Raw genomic sequence first — 13,483 nt, forward strand, 5'->3', positions numbered from 1 at the left:
ATAGAGCCCAACACCTGTCTTGGGAATCACCTGTGATCCAGGTAGATGGATAAGAAAGCCAACTGGAATCATCTACTGTAAGACAAGATACTTTACCCAAGTCACTATATTTCACTCTACAGAAAAATGCAAACTGAATCACAAAGAACTCCAGTGGATTGATCCACTGGTTTCAGCAAAGGGCATATTTGCATTACTCCAGATATGCAGGCCTCTCTTTCTGTGTACCTTCATGTGGACTATCTGCAGATACAGAGTGAGGGGGAGGCTGCAGCAGTAAAAATGGTCAATGTTTCAACTATGAAACTTATTTTTAATTATCTCAAATACAGTCATAAAAATTCTGCTCTAAGCAAGACACACATAAAGCCAAGCTCATCCCTTTCTCAACAAAAATTTAAAGCAATGAGAATTACAAAATCTTAAAGAAAGAAATAAAAGAGGATACTAAGAAATGGAAAAATCTTCCATGCTCATGGATTGGAAGAATCAACATCATCAAAATGTCCATTCTCCCAAAAGCAATTTACAGATTCAATGCAATACCAATCAAAATACCAAAGACATTCTTCTCAGATCTAGAAAAAATGATGCTGAAATTCATATGGAGACACAGGAGACCTCGAATCGCTAAAGCAATCTTGTACAACAAAAACAAAGCCATAGGCATCACAATATCAGATTTCAGGACATACTACAGGGCAGTTGTAATCAAAACAGCATGGTACTGGTACAGAAACAGATGGATAGACCAATGGAACAGAATTGAAACATCTGAAATCAACCCAAACATCTACAGCCAACTTATATTTGGTCAAGGATCTAAAACCAATTCCTGGAGCAAGGACAGTCTATTCAATAAATGGTGCTGGGAAAACTGGATTTCCACGTGCAGAATCATGAAGCAAGACCCCTACCTTTCACCTTACACAAAAATCCACTCAACATGGATTAAAGACCTAAATCTATGACCTGACACCATCAAATTATTAGAGAACATTGGAGAAACCCTGTAAGATACTGACACTGGCAAAGACTTCTTGGAAAATGCCCTGGAGACACAGGCAGTCGAAGCCAAAATTAACAATTGGGATTACATCAAATTGAGAAGTTTCTGTACTGCAAAATTAACAGTAAGGAAAGTGAAGAGGCAACCGACAGAATGGGAAAAGATATTTGTAAATTATGCAACAGATAAAGGGTTAATAACCAGAATCTACAAAGAAATCAAGAAACTCCACAACAACAAAACAAACAACACACTTAGGAGATGGGCCAAGGACCTCAATAGACATTTTTCAAAAGAGGAAATCCAAATGGCCAACAGGCACATGAAAAAATGTTCAAGATCACTAGCAATCAGGGAAATGCACATCAAAACCACAATGAGGTTTCACCTCACCCCAGTTAGAATGGCTCACATTCAGAAATCTACCAAAAATAGATGCTGGCCAGGATGTGGGGAAAAAGGGACACTAACCCACTGTTGGTGGGAATGCAAACTGGTCAAGCCACTATGGAAGTCAGTCTGGAGATTCCTCAGAAACCTGACTATAACCCTACCATTCAACCCAGCCATCCCACTCCTTGGAATTTACCCAAAGGAAATTAAATTGGCAAATAATAAAGATGTCTACACCATAATGTTTATTGCAGCTCAATTCACAATAGCTAAGACCTGGAACCAACTCAAATGCCCATCAACAGTAGACTGGATAAAGAAATTATGGGATATGTACTCTATAGAATACTATACAGCAGTCAATACCAATGAAATCTGATCATTTGCAACAAAATGGAGGAATCTGGAACACATCATGCTGAGTGAAATAAGCCAGTCCCAAAGGGACAAATACCATAGGTTCTCCCTGATCGGTGACAACTAACCAAGCACCAAAAAGGAAACCTGTTGAAGTGAAATGGACACTATGAGAAACTGGGACTTGATCAGCCTTTGCCCTGACTGTTGATGTACAATTTAATACTTTATCCCTTTTAGTATTTTTGGTTGTTCTACTTAATACTTTGGTTGAATTCTGTAATTAATACACAGTTATTCTTAAGTGTTGAAACTTAACTGAAAAGTGATCCCTGTTAAATATAAGAGTGGGAATAAGAGAGGGAAGAGATGTACAATTTGGGACATGCTCAATTGGACTTGCCCCAAATGGTAGAGTTAGAAATGTGCCAGGGAATTCTAATTCAATCCAATCAAGGTGGCCTATACCAATGCCATATCACTAGTCCAAGTGATCAATTGCTGTTCAAAATTGATCACACTGATAGGACTACGAGTCAAAGGGATAGCATAAACAAGACTAGTGTCTGAAAATACTAACCAATAGAATAAAAAAAAAGGGAAAGAATGATTCAACATGAGAAGCAGGATACACAGCTGACTCATAGAATGGCAGATGTCCTAAACAGCACTCTGGCCTCAGAATCAGCCCTTAAGGCATTTGGATCTGGCTAAAAAGCCCATGAGAGTATTTCAGGCATGGAAAGCCAAGACACTCTGGCAAAAAAAATAAATAAATAAAAAAGAGGACCTAAACAAAAGATCTCTGAGAGTGAGATCCCAATGGAAAGAACAGGTCATCAAAGAAGTAGCTACCTTTCTGTGAAGGGAGGAGAGAACTTCCACTTTGACTACTACCTTGTCTAAATATGATCAGAGTTGGCCAACTCAAAATGCTTCCATAGCCTTGACAACTCATGAATAGATCCTAGGGTGATTACTGATGCCATAAACAAGAGTGTCAATTTGTTAAGGCAATAACAGGAGTCACTGTGCACTTACTCCTCATGTAGGATCTCTGTCTTTAATGTGCTGTACATTGTGATTTAATGCTATAACTAGTACTCAAACAGTATTTTTTACTTTGTGTTTCTGTGTGGGTGCAAACTGTTGAAATCTTTACTTCAAATATACTAAATTGATCTTCTGTATATAAAGATAATTGACAATGAATCTTGATGTGAATGGAAGGGGAGAGGGAGCGGGAGAGGGGAGGGTTGCAGTTGGGAGGGAAGTTATGGGGGAGAAGCCATGCAATCCAGAAGCTGTACTTTGGAAATTTATATTCATTAAATAAATGTAAAAAGAAAATTAATGTTAACTGCATATTTAGGAGTGTACTATTGCATTTAATTACAGTGCTTCTCTATATTTTATTTTTTAAGATTTTATTTATTTATTTGAGAGGTCAAATTATAGACAGTGAGAGGAAGAGACAGAAATAAAGGTCTTCTATCTGCTGGTTCACTCCCCAAATGGCTATAACAGATGGAGCTGCACTGATCTGAAGCCAAGAGCTTCTTTTCTGTCCCCCCTTGGGTACAAGGGCCTAAGCACTTGAGCCATCTTCTACTGTTTTCCCAGGCCATAGCTGAGAGCCAGATCAGAAGAGGAGCAGCTGAGGCTAGAACTGCGGCCCATATAGGTACCAGCCCCTCTACATCTTATAAGCACATCTTATCTGTAAGAAAAAAACTGAAAAGTTAGTCAAGTATATCACAAACTATGTTAGAAATTATCTCTAATTTAAATAAAAAAGGAAAACCTTAAAATAGAAGTGGTTAATTTTGGCAATCTGCACAAATGACCTGTATCCTATTATTTTATCCTTTGGAATACTTTTCAAGATTTCTTCTGACCTTCCCATCTTCTTTTGTTCCTCATACCCTTTCAATATCACTGCCTGTCTGTCCCTGCAGCTCTCTCCCTTTGGAAACAGTCTTGCAGGCTATCAATCATTATTTCAAAATGTTTTGTAGGGAGTGCCTGAATGGCCTTCTAATATCCCATAAATATATATTTCCATAAAACAGACAATAGAGGGGCTGGTACTGTGCCCTAGCAGGAAAAGCTGCTGCCTGCATTGCTGACATCCCTTATGGGTGCTGCTTTGAGTCTCTGCTGCTCCATTTCTGATCCAGCTCTCTTCTACTGGGGAAGCAGTAGAAGATGAACCAAGTCCTTGGGCCCGTGCACACATGTGGGATAACTGGAAGAGGCTCCCAGCTCTTGGCTTCAGTTCAGGGTAGCTCCAGCCATTGCAGCCATCTGGGAAGTAAACCAGAAGATGGAAGACCTTTCTTCCTCTCTCTCTGCTTCTGCATCTCTGTAACTCAAATAAAATAAAATAAATAAAAATTTTAAAAAAGGTGGTATAGCATAGTGGGAAAGCTGTTGCCTGTGATGCTGGTATTCTATATTGTGCATGAATTCATGTCCCACCTGCTCTACTTCTTTTCTTTTTTTTTTTTTTTAAACAGGCAGAGTAGACAGAGAGAGACAGAGAGAAAGGTCTTCCTTTTCAGTTGGTTCACCCCCCAATAGTCACTGCAGCCAGTGCACCATGCTGATCTGAAGCCAGGAGCCAAGTGCTTCTCCTGGTCTCCCATGCGGGTGCAGGGCCTAAGGACTTGGGCCATCCTCCACTGTATTCCCGGGCCACAGCAGCTCTACTTCTGATCCAGCTCCTTCATCTGCCTAGGAAAGCTGCAAAGAATGGTGCTTGTGCTCCTACTCCCACATGGGAAATGTGGAAGAAGATACTGGCTCCTGGGTGGGAGGGATGTTATGGGGGGGAAGCCATTGTAATCCATAAGCTGTACTTTGGAAATTTATATTCATTAAATAAAAGTTAAAAAAAAAAAAAAAGAAGAAGATACTGGCTCCTGACTTTAATCCAGTTCCAACCCCAGCTGCTGTGGCCATTAGGGGTGTGAAACAGTGGATAAATGATTTATATCTCTCTCTCTCTCTCTTTGTAACTCTGCCTTTCAAATAAATATTGGCTGGCGCCGTGGCTCAACAGGCTAATCCTCTGCCTGCGGTGCTGGCACCCCAGGTTCTAGCCCTGGTCGGGGCACCAGATTCTGTCCTGGTTGCTCCTCTTCCAGTCCAGCTCTCTGCTGTGGCCCAGGAGTGCAGTGGAGGATGGCCCAAGTGCTTGGGCCCTGCACTCGTATGGGAGACCAGGAGAAGCACCTGGCTCCTGGCTTTGGATTAGCACGGTGCTCTGGCTACAGGAGCCATTGTGGTGTGAACCAATGGAAAAAGGAAGACCTTTTTCTCTGTCTCTCTTTCTCACTGTCCACTCTGCCTGTCAAAAAATAAATAAATATTTTTATTTTTTTTTTAAATTTAACAAATGGCCCTAAATATTCTGACTCATCTTGACATGTAACAGGAGACATGAAAGTTGCTGCTGACTTTATGTAGTGCCTCCTCAATCTTTTCTATAAGCAAAATACATTTATTTCTTTTGCTGTCCAAGCACTCAAATCTAAAAGAAATAATACTACCCAGTGCAACTCTGTTCAAGGCTGCTCCTGCACTGAAGAAAAGTAAAGGAGCAAGGGGCCCAAACCCTGTGTGGCCAGCTGGCAGTCCCCTCCTCACTCTGCATCTGAGTTTCTGATTAGAGAGGGAGACAAAGGCAACTCCAGATACTGCAGCAGTACACAAACAGCCTCACAGACACACCTTATGTGTGTGCAACAGAAGGAGAGCACAGAGCACTATGCAAGGGAGGAATACATTGAACAAAAAGGAAAGGATGTGAATGGACATAGCTAAGAATTTCCCCACTCTGCTGATCATGATCTCAAGGATGTCCAGGCCAGAATTCCATTTCACTTTGGAAAACCCACTCCATAAAGTTTTCTCCACCTAGGTGTATTCTTATGTGAGGAATCTGTCTTCCTGTGAGAGAGGGCACCACCACAGACTGAAAACCAGTCAAAAAGCAGAGTGATGGCTTTAATTCTCAGAGGTGAATGGACAACCACATCTATGAATTCTGCCTTGAAAAATAAGCTTCCTTCTGCTCTAGGAATCTGGTATAGTTTAGGGCTAAAATGAGAAACACAGAGACCAGTTGGGTCAGTTACTTGAGAAGAAAGGAAGCTTGATGGCAGCACTGTAGGTGGCAGCCTCACCTGCCATGCCACAATGCCAGTCCTCAAAATAAGCCTATTTTAAAAAGCATTTTAAATGAGGGATGGGAGAGAGGGACACTGGATTTCATTTTCCACTTCTATTTGAAGAAATGGAATAGTAGAATCCATGCCAGCCTAACACATGGCAGCTTTAGCCACTGATGACATCACAGCTTGCTACCCAAAAGTGGCAGCCAAAATAAACTCAACAAATGAGAACCAAAATAAAACAGAAGAGTTTAACCTAATACCAACAGTTGTTCAGCAGATATCACCAAGATCTTGACACACAGTCATCAGAAGGATAAAGGGTGGGGCTGGCTTTGTGGCACAGTGGATTAAGCCACCACAAAATAAAATGCTGGGATCCAATATGTGTGTCCACCCTTTAAAAAAGATTGATTTATTTGAAAGTCAGAGTTTTGGGGACCAGTGCTGTGGCACAGCTGATTGAGGCCCTGGGCTGCATTCCATATGGTCCCTGGTTCAGGTCTTGGCTGCTCCACTTCCAATCCAGCTGCCTGCTAATGTGCTTGGGAAAGTGGCACAGTATGGCCCAAGTCCTTGGCCATATATCCACATGGAGATCTGGAAGGAGCTACTGGCTCCTGGCTTCAGATCAGCTCAGATCTGGCCACTGCGGCCATTTGGGGAGTGATCCAGCAGACTGAAGACCTCTCTATCGGTCTCTATCTCTATCAGTAACTCTGTCAAATAAATAAAATAAATCTTAAAAAAATGTCAGAGTTATAGAGAGGAGGGAGAGTCAGATGGGATGGCATTGTGGATTAGCAGGTAAAGCTGCTGCCTACAGTGCTGGCATCTGGTATAGGCACCAGTTCATGTCCTGGTTGCTCCACTTCTGATCCAGCTCTCTTCCAATGGCCCTGGAAAAGTAGAAGATGGCCCAATACCTGGGTCCTTGCCACCCAAGTGGGAGACCTGAATGAAGCTCTTGGTGCCTGGCTTGGGCCTGGCCCAGTTCTGGTCATTGTAGCCATCTAGGGAGTAGACGAGCAGATGGAAAATCTCTTTCTCATTCTCTTCCTTTCTCTATCTCTGCCTTGCAAATAAATAAATGCTAAAAAAGAGAGAGATCTGCCATCTGACATGGCTGCAATGGCCAGGGCTGAACCACACAGAAACCAGGAGCCAGGCACTTCATCTGGGTCTCACACATGGGTTACAATGGCCCAAACGCTTGAGTCATCCTCTGCTGCTTTTCTCAGGCCATCAGCAGGGAGCTAGTTTAGAAGTGGAGCAACTGAGACATGAACTACTGCTCATCTGGGAAGCTGGCATTGCAGGTGGTGGCTTTCCCCATTGTGCCACAATGCCAGCCCCATGAGTGCCAGTTTGAATCACAGCTGTTCCACTTCTGATCCAGCTCCCTGCTAACACAACTGGGGAAGCAGAAAAAGATGGCACAAGTACTTGGGTCCTTGCACCAACATGGGACACTGGGTTGGACCTCCAGCCTGGGCCAGCATTATTCATTGCAGTCTCTTGAGTGAACCAGCAGATGCAAGATCCCCATCTTTCTGTCTCTGCCTCTTTCTCTGTAACTCTGCCTTTAAAATGAAAATCTTAAATCTTAATAAAATAAAGAGAAAGGGTGAGAGAGTGTCCACAGTAAAGTAACAGAGCAAAGCTACAGTTGTGCTGTCCCTCAGCAGCCTTCTGCCTTAAGTGGGAAATCTCTGGCTTACAGACACTGACATAAAAGACACATTCAAAACACATTTCAAAACAAGAGATGAGAGGTTTACAAGGCATATTGACTTTATGATGACTTTCATTCATTAGGTACACTGGGTTTAGGTATATGCCTTTTGTGCAGCCAAGTTAACCCAGGGTCTAACTCAAAGAGATGTACTGAGGGAGATGTGCTGCCAGGGGAGAGAGCTACAATGTCCCATTGCTCTTGTAGCATCATAAAGGGAAGGAAAAGGTCTACTCATGTCCATGGTTACAAAGAGGACAGAAGCACAAACATTTCAGAAGGCAGGAGCAAATTTCAAATACAGTTATTTTAAGAAAATAAAAGGAAGTAATTTCAGAATATAACGTGGGGTAGAAACACACCATCAGTTCATCAATTCTCACAGGGATCCAGGAAAACTGCCCTGCCTACCCATAAACCAAACGTTTCAAAACATATTTTTTGATTAAATTCAGAAGATTACAGGAATCAGCACTCTGGGTGTTCAAATGCCAAATTAAGTTTTAGTTTCCACTACAGGCATATGTAGCCCAATCACTCAGAACATGAGAAAAACTTTTCCATAAGAAGGAACATGAAATATTCAGTCACACAGAATAACTGTGCTTAGTGCTCAAAGTGAACCAACCCCAGGATAAGCACCCAGAAAACCTGTTAGGTCTTAGGGCCAGCTCCATGGTGAAGCATGTAAAAATTTATTTATTTATTTAAAAGGCAGAGTTACAGAGAGTCAGGGCACAGAGAAAAGTCTTCCATGCACTGATTCACTCTGAAAATGGCTGCAATGGCCAGAGCTGGATTTACTCGAAGCCAGGAGCCAGAAGCTTCTGTCAGGTCTCCCATGCGGGTGCAGAACCCAAGAACTTGGGCCATCTTTCACTGCTTTCCCAGGCCATGGCAGAAAGCTGGATCTCAAACAAGCACCCATATGAGATGGCAGCACTGTAGGTGGCAGCCTCACCTGCCATGCCACAATGCCAGCCCTCAAAATAAACCTATTTTAAAAAGCATTTTAACTGAGGGATGGGAGAGAGTTTGTTTATCCAAAGCAAGGATAACATAACATAACTACTACACAGAAGAAGCTCCTGGCTCCTGGCTTTGGATCGGCACAGCTCCGACCACTGAAGCCAACTGGGGAGTGAACCAGCAGATGAAGACTTCTCTCTCTCTGCCTCTCCTCTCTGTAACTCTGACTTTCAAGTAAAATAAATAAATCTTTTTAAAAAAATAACTACTAGTACTCATTAACTTCAAAAATATAGAAATTTAAGGAAACTCAAAATATAACCAAAATCATCATCTACTACACATTATAATCTTTATTTTGAGAGTCCTATTAGAAAAAAATTAACCCCTCCCCCATTGAAAAAATGCACATGGGACTGGTATAGTAAGTTAAGCAGACCCTGGCAGTGCCAGCACCCCACATGGGCACTGGTTCAAGACGTGGCTGCTCCATTTCCAATATAGCTCCCTACTAATTCACCTGGGAAAGCAGAGGATGATGGCCCAAGTGTTTGGGCCCCTGAAATCAAGTGTGAGAACCAGAAGAAGCTCCAAGCTCCTGGGTTCACCTGGCTCAGCCCAAGTCATTGTGGCCATTTGAGGAGTGAACCAACAGATGGAAGACCTCTCTCTCAATCTCTCTGTAAATCTGCCTTTCAAGTAAATAAAATTAATCTAAAAGAAAATACACTGTATACAATGTAGTATTTTGGTTATTTCCTCATACAAAGAAAGCTCAGATAAACTGTAGATGAATCCTCCTGGCTTGATGGAATTCAGAAGGATGATTGCCTTCTGCCACCTTGTGGTAGACATCAATGAAAGTTATTAATGGGGAGATGAATGGGCTGGAGCCATGGCTCACTAGGCTAATCCTCTGCCTGTGGTGCCGGTACTCCAGGTTCTAGTCCCATTTGGGGCGCCACTCCTGTCCCAGTTGCTCCTCTTCCAGTCCAGCTTTCTGCTGTGGCCCAGGAAGGCAGTGGAGGATGCCCAAGTGCTTGGGCCCTGCACCCGTATGGGAGACCAGGAGAAGCACCTGGCTCCCGGCTTTGGATCAGTGCAGCGTGCCAGCCGTAGAAGCCATTTGGGGGGTGAACCAATGGAAGGAAGACCTTTCTGTCTGTCTCTCTCTCTCACTGTCTAACTCTGCCTGTCAGAAAAAAAAATGGGAAAATGAATGGACACCATCAGACTGCTTCCTCATATGCCACCTTTCCTTAAAGACATCACTGCTACATTACCAGATTATGTCTCTTGTGTGAAACATATCTCTCCTAAAAATTTTAAAGAACTTGCCAGAAACTTATAACAGAGCAGGGAATGATGTGCCAAGGACAGTGAGTTAGCCTGAATAGTCCAGGAATCCTGTTCTTGGCTGTTTTCAAGTTCATTTTTTTTTTTTTTTTGACAGGCAGAGTGGACAGTGAGAGAGAGAGACAGAGAGAAAGGTCTTCCTTTGCCGTTGGTTCACCCTCCAATGGCTGCTGTGGCTGGCGCACTGTGGCCAGTGCACCACACTGATCCGATGGCAGGAGCCAGGAGCCAGGTGCTTTTCCTGGTCTCCCATGGGGTGCAGGGCCCAAGCACCTGGGTCATCCTCCACTGCACTCCCTGGCCACAGCAGAGGGCTGGCCTGGAAGAGGGGCAACCGGGACAGAATCCGGCACCCCGACCGAGCTAGAACCCGGTGTGCCGGCGCCGCTAGGCGGAGGATTAGCCTAGTGAGCTGCGGCGCCAGCCCTTTCAAGTTCATATTAATGTACACACAACATAGTTGCTGAGAAAGTGTCTTACAGTTGTTTCCTGGGTGTGAAGCAGCTCTTTTCAGCAGAAACACGTAACTGCCTGTCCACTCGCAAGCACTGTGTTAGGGAGTACATGGGAGAAAAGTTCAAAAACACACTGGGTTTCAGAGGAAGATGTTGTTACCCTAACAACCTCTATCCAGGATTCACTTTCTATTTTTACTTCCTAGGTAACCTTACTATGCTAAATGAGTTTCACAGATTAATAATCTGGTGACAACAGGACTCTAACAGAATCTATGAACCACTCAGTTAATCAAGTGATAGCTTCATTATACTGAAAGTTAGTCTATAGCAATAGTTTTTAGGGCCACATGTCTCTTTTTTTTTTAAAGATGTTTTATTTATTTATTTGAGAGGTAGAAATACAGATATTGAGACAGACAGAAAGGTCTTCCTTCTGCTGGTTCACTCCCCAGTTGGCCAAAATGGCCAGAAGAACTGCATTAATCTAAAGCCAGGAGCCAGGAGCTTCTTCTGGGTCTCCCACATGGAGACCTCCCACATGCCTTCCCAGGCCATAGCAGAGAGATGGATCAGAGGAGGAGCAGCTGGGACTCAAACGGGTGCCCATATGGGATGCTGGCACCACAGGCAGAGGATTAACATACTGAGTCACAGTGCCAGCCCAAAGCCACATCTTTTACTATACTGTGTATAGTAAAAGTATAGTATACTATCTCTGTGGGGGGAGGGGAGCATATTTTCTCTTTTCTTCCTTACCCCTCCTCACATTAACACCTTGTATAAAGGCTTCCATAGACCACAGTCATTATGAAAATCTGTCATTAATATCCTCCCATGTTGAAAATGGCATGGGGTTAAACACAGAACTCAGAATAAGAAAAGTAATTTGAAGCTGGTGTTGTGGCTGAGCAGGTAAAACCATAAGGGTGCTGGTTCGAGACCTGGCTGCTCCACTTTCTGATCCAGCTCTCTGCTATGGCCTGGGGAAACAGTGGAAGATGGCCCAAATGCTTGGTCCCCTGCATCTGTGTGGGAGACTTGGAAGAATTTCCTGGCTCCTGACTTCCATGCACTTCTGGCCATTGTGACCATCTAGGGAGTGAACCAGCAGATGGGAGACCTCTCTATCTCTCTGTGCCTTTGCCTCTCTGTAACTCTGCCTTTCAAATAAATAAATAAATAAATTAAAAAGTAACTGACCCTCTTAATTAAAACCATATGGACTGTAAGATAATCAGCTTGGTGGAGCATTGAGTCACTTTAAAGAACTAGAAGAGAAAAATTGCTACTTTTCTGTATTTATGTCTTCATAGCTCTCCATTTTATGAAAATCCATATTAAAGTAGCTCATTATTAACTCACACGGTAGACTTGCATTAATTTCAGTTCACTTCTCACTTTGCAAAGGGATTAGCAGCAGGTAATAATAGTTGACATCCCTAATAACATAAGAAAAAAGGGTTGAAGACAGAAATCGAAAAGCAGGAAAATAAATCAGCTACATTTCCATGGCCTCAAGCTCCAGATTGAAAAAGAGTCTGTTAATTAAACACGGAGGAGAGATCAATCTACTAAGCTACTGCGCAAGCTTCACATTGCCGCTGGGAAATACAGCCAAACACATAGCGCCCTGGCTGTCAGATGTGTCCACAGGGTCCAGCCTGGGGGCCAGGAGCCAGATCCTACTCTGATCTTCCATCTCCACCTCTCTGCTGCCTCAGGCTCCCAGCTGAGGGCCACTGGGCCCCACCCAGCTGGAACAACCATGGGGTATTGCTGGAAGCCCAGCCAGAAGGCATTCTCTGACCCACCCTAAATGAGAACTGGGCTAATTTAAATCTAGGGAATGGGACTCCTTCCTTTGCCATGCTCTCAACTGCCCTGCTTGTGCCGTTCCTCGTCCAGTGTACTGTAAGGAGAATTTGAGTGAGGCAGCCCGTGGGACTGGCCGTGCATCGGGAGACTGGGAAGCAGCGGTGGGAGACACAACACCTGGGTTCCAGCCTTGACTCTGCCAGAGACGCTCCCAGGATCACTGAGAACCAAGTGATCAATGTCTGGGAGCCGCTACCCGCCATCGCACCCACCCTCTCCCACACACGCATAGATGCCCCTTCCTGTTCTCCATACTTGCCGTGGAAACTCTCGGGAGCACGTCCCCTTTCTTCAGGACACCTGGAGAGCAAAGCGGAAAGTGTGGGACAGGAGAAGTCGCTGGAACTTGGGGCCCACGGTGGGATGCAGAGGCACAGAAGCAGCGGGCGGCAGGTCTGGGGTGTGTGCTCCCGAACCGCCTGCAATTGCACTTGCAGAGCAAGACTCCCCAGGGAATGTGGGAGAAGGAGCGGTGCGGCCTCTCAGGGCACACTCTGATCAGTAAATGAACTTCCTCTGTTCTCAACCCCCGGGCCACAGGGAAAGGCACGCGCATGCGTACGTTCTCCCACATGCACACGCACAGGCGCTCAGAGCACGGAAAACGTTAGAGCACCAGGTGACTCTGGGAAATGGAGTCCAGGCCAGGGCATTCCTAGATAGACTTACTGGCCCTCTCCTAGGACTTCAGTACGGGGTGGGTGGAGACAGGCTGGGAACCAGAGGGCGTTTGCTTTTGTTTCCATCCCTCCTTCCCTTCCTTCCCACCCCAGATCTCGAGGGTCAGCTGCTGTTCTTCCTTTCTTGTACAAAATTTCAAGAAGTGACAGCCACTGCTGCTGAGTCCCAAATCCCAGTTCCCTCACACACGCTGTTTCCCTCAGGAAAATCCCCTGCTGCTTTATTCCTGGACAGCTTCTCTCAAGTAACCCATGACAAGGATTTCAATGTAACTCTCAGCACAGGTGTACACGGCACAGTTTAACATCTAGATTTGAGAATACAATTTTTACTTGTGTCTTTTATTTGTGGTTCTTTTCAAAGTATTTTACACCACCCTCTAATTCACCAAGCACAAAAAAAAAAAAAAGAAAGAAAAAAAAAAAGAAAAAAAGAGAACTGGATACAGGACTAACATTGCCAAGTATCTTCT

At 44.0% G+C, this 13,483-nt stretch overlaps 1 protein-coding gene across 3 annotated transcripts in view; it reads right to left on the reverse strand.

The window, feature by feature from the left end:
* The window catches only part of LOC138844775 (uncharacterized), a 49,074-nt gene extending 35,906 nt beyond the window's left edge, over window positions 1-13,168 (reverse strand). The window contains exons 1-2 of one of the 3 annotated variants that reach the window (XM_089309578.1): window positions 12,590-12,727; window positions 11,818-11,894 (exon numbers count right to left, since the gene is read on the reverse strand). In XM_089309578.1, the coding sequence (XP_089165704.1) occupies window positions 11,818-11,832 (15 nt within the window). In that variant the 5' untranslated portion in view covers window positions 11,833-11,894; window positions 12,590-12,727. Of the gene's footprint in view, window positions 1-11,817; window positions 11,895-12,585 lie in introns of all 3 variants that reach the window. The other 2 variants (XM_070054804.2, XM_070054803.2) reach the window with 2 other exon arrangements.
* Between the last annotated feature and the right edge of the window lie 315 nt (window positions 13,169-13,483).

Source organism: Oryctolagus cuniculus, chromosome 12 (assembly GCF_051225735.1).
Source record: "Oryctolagus cuniculus isolate XC-2025 breed Fujian yellow rabbit chromosome 12, ASM5122573v1, whole genome shotgun sequence".
Classification (NCBI taxonomy): domain Eukaryota; kingdom Metazoa; phylum Chordata; class Mammalia; order Lagomorpha; family Leporidae; genus Oryctolagus; species Oryctolagus cuniculus.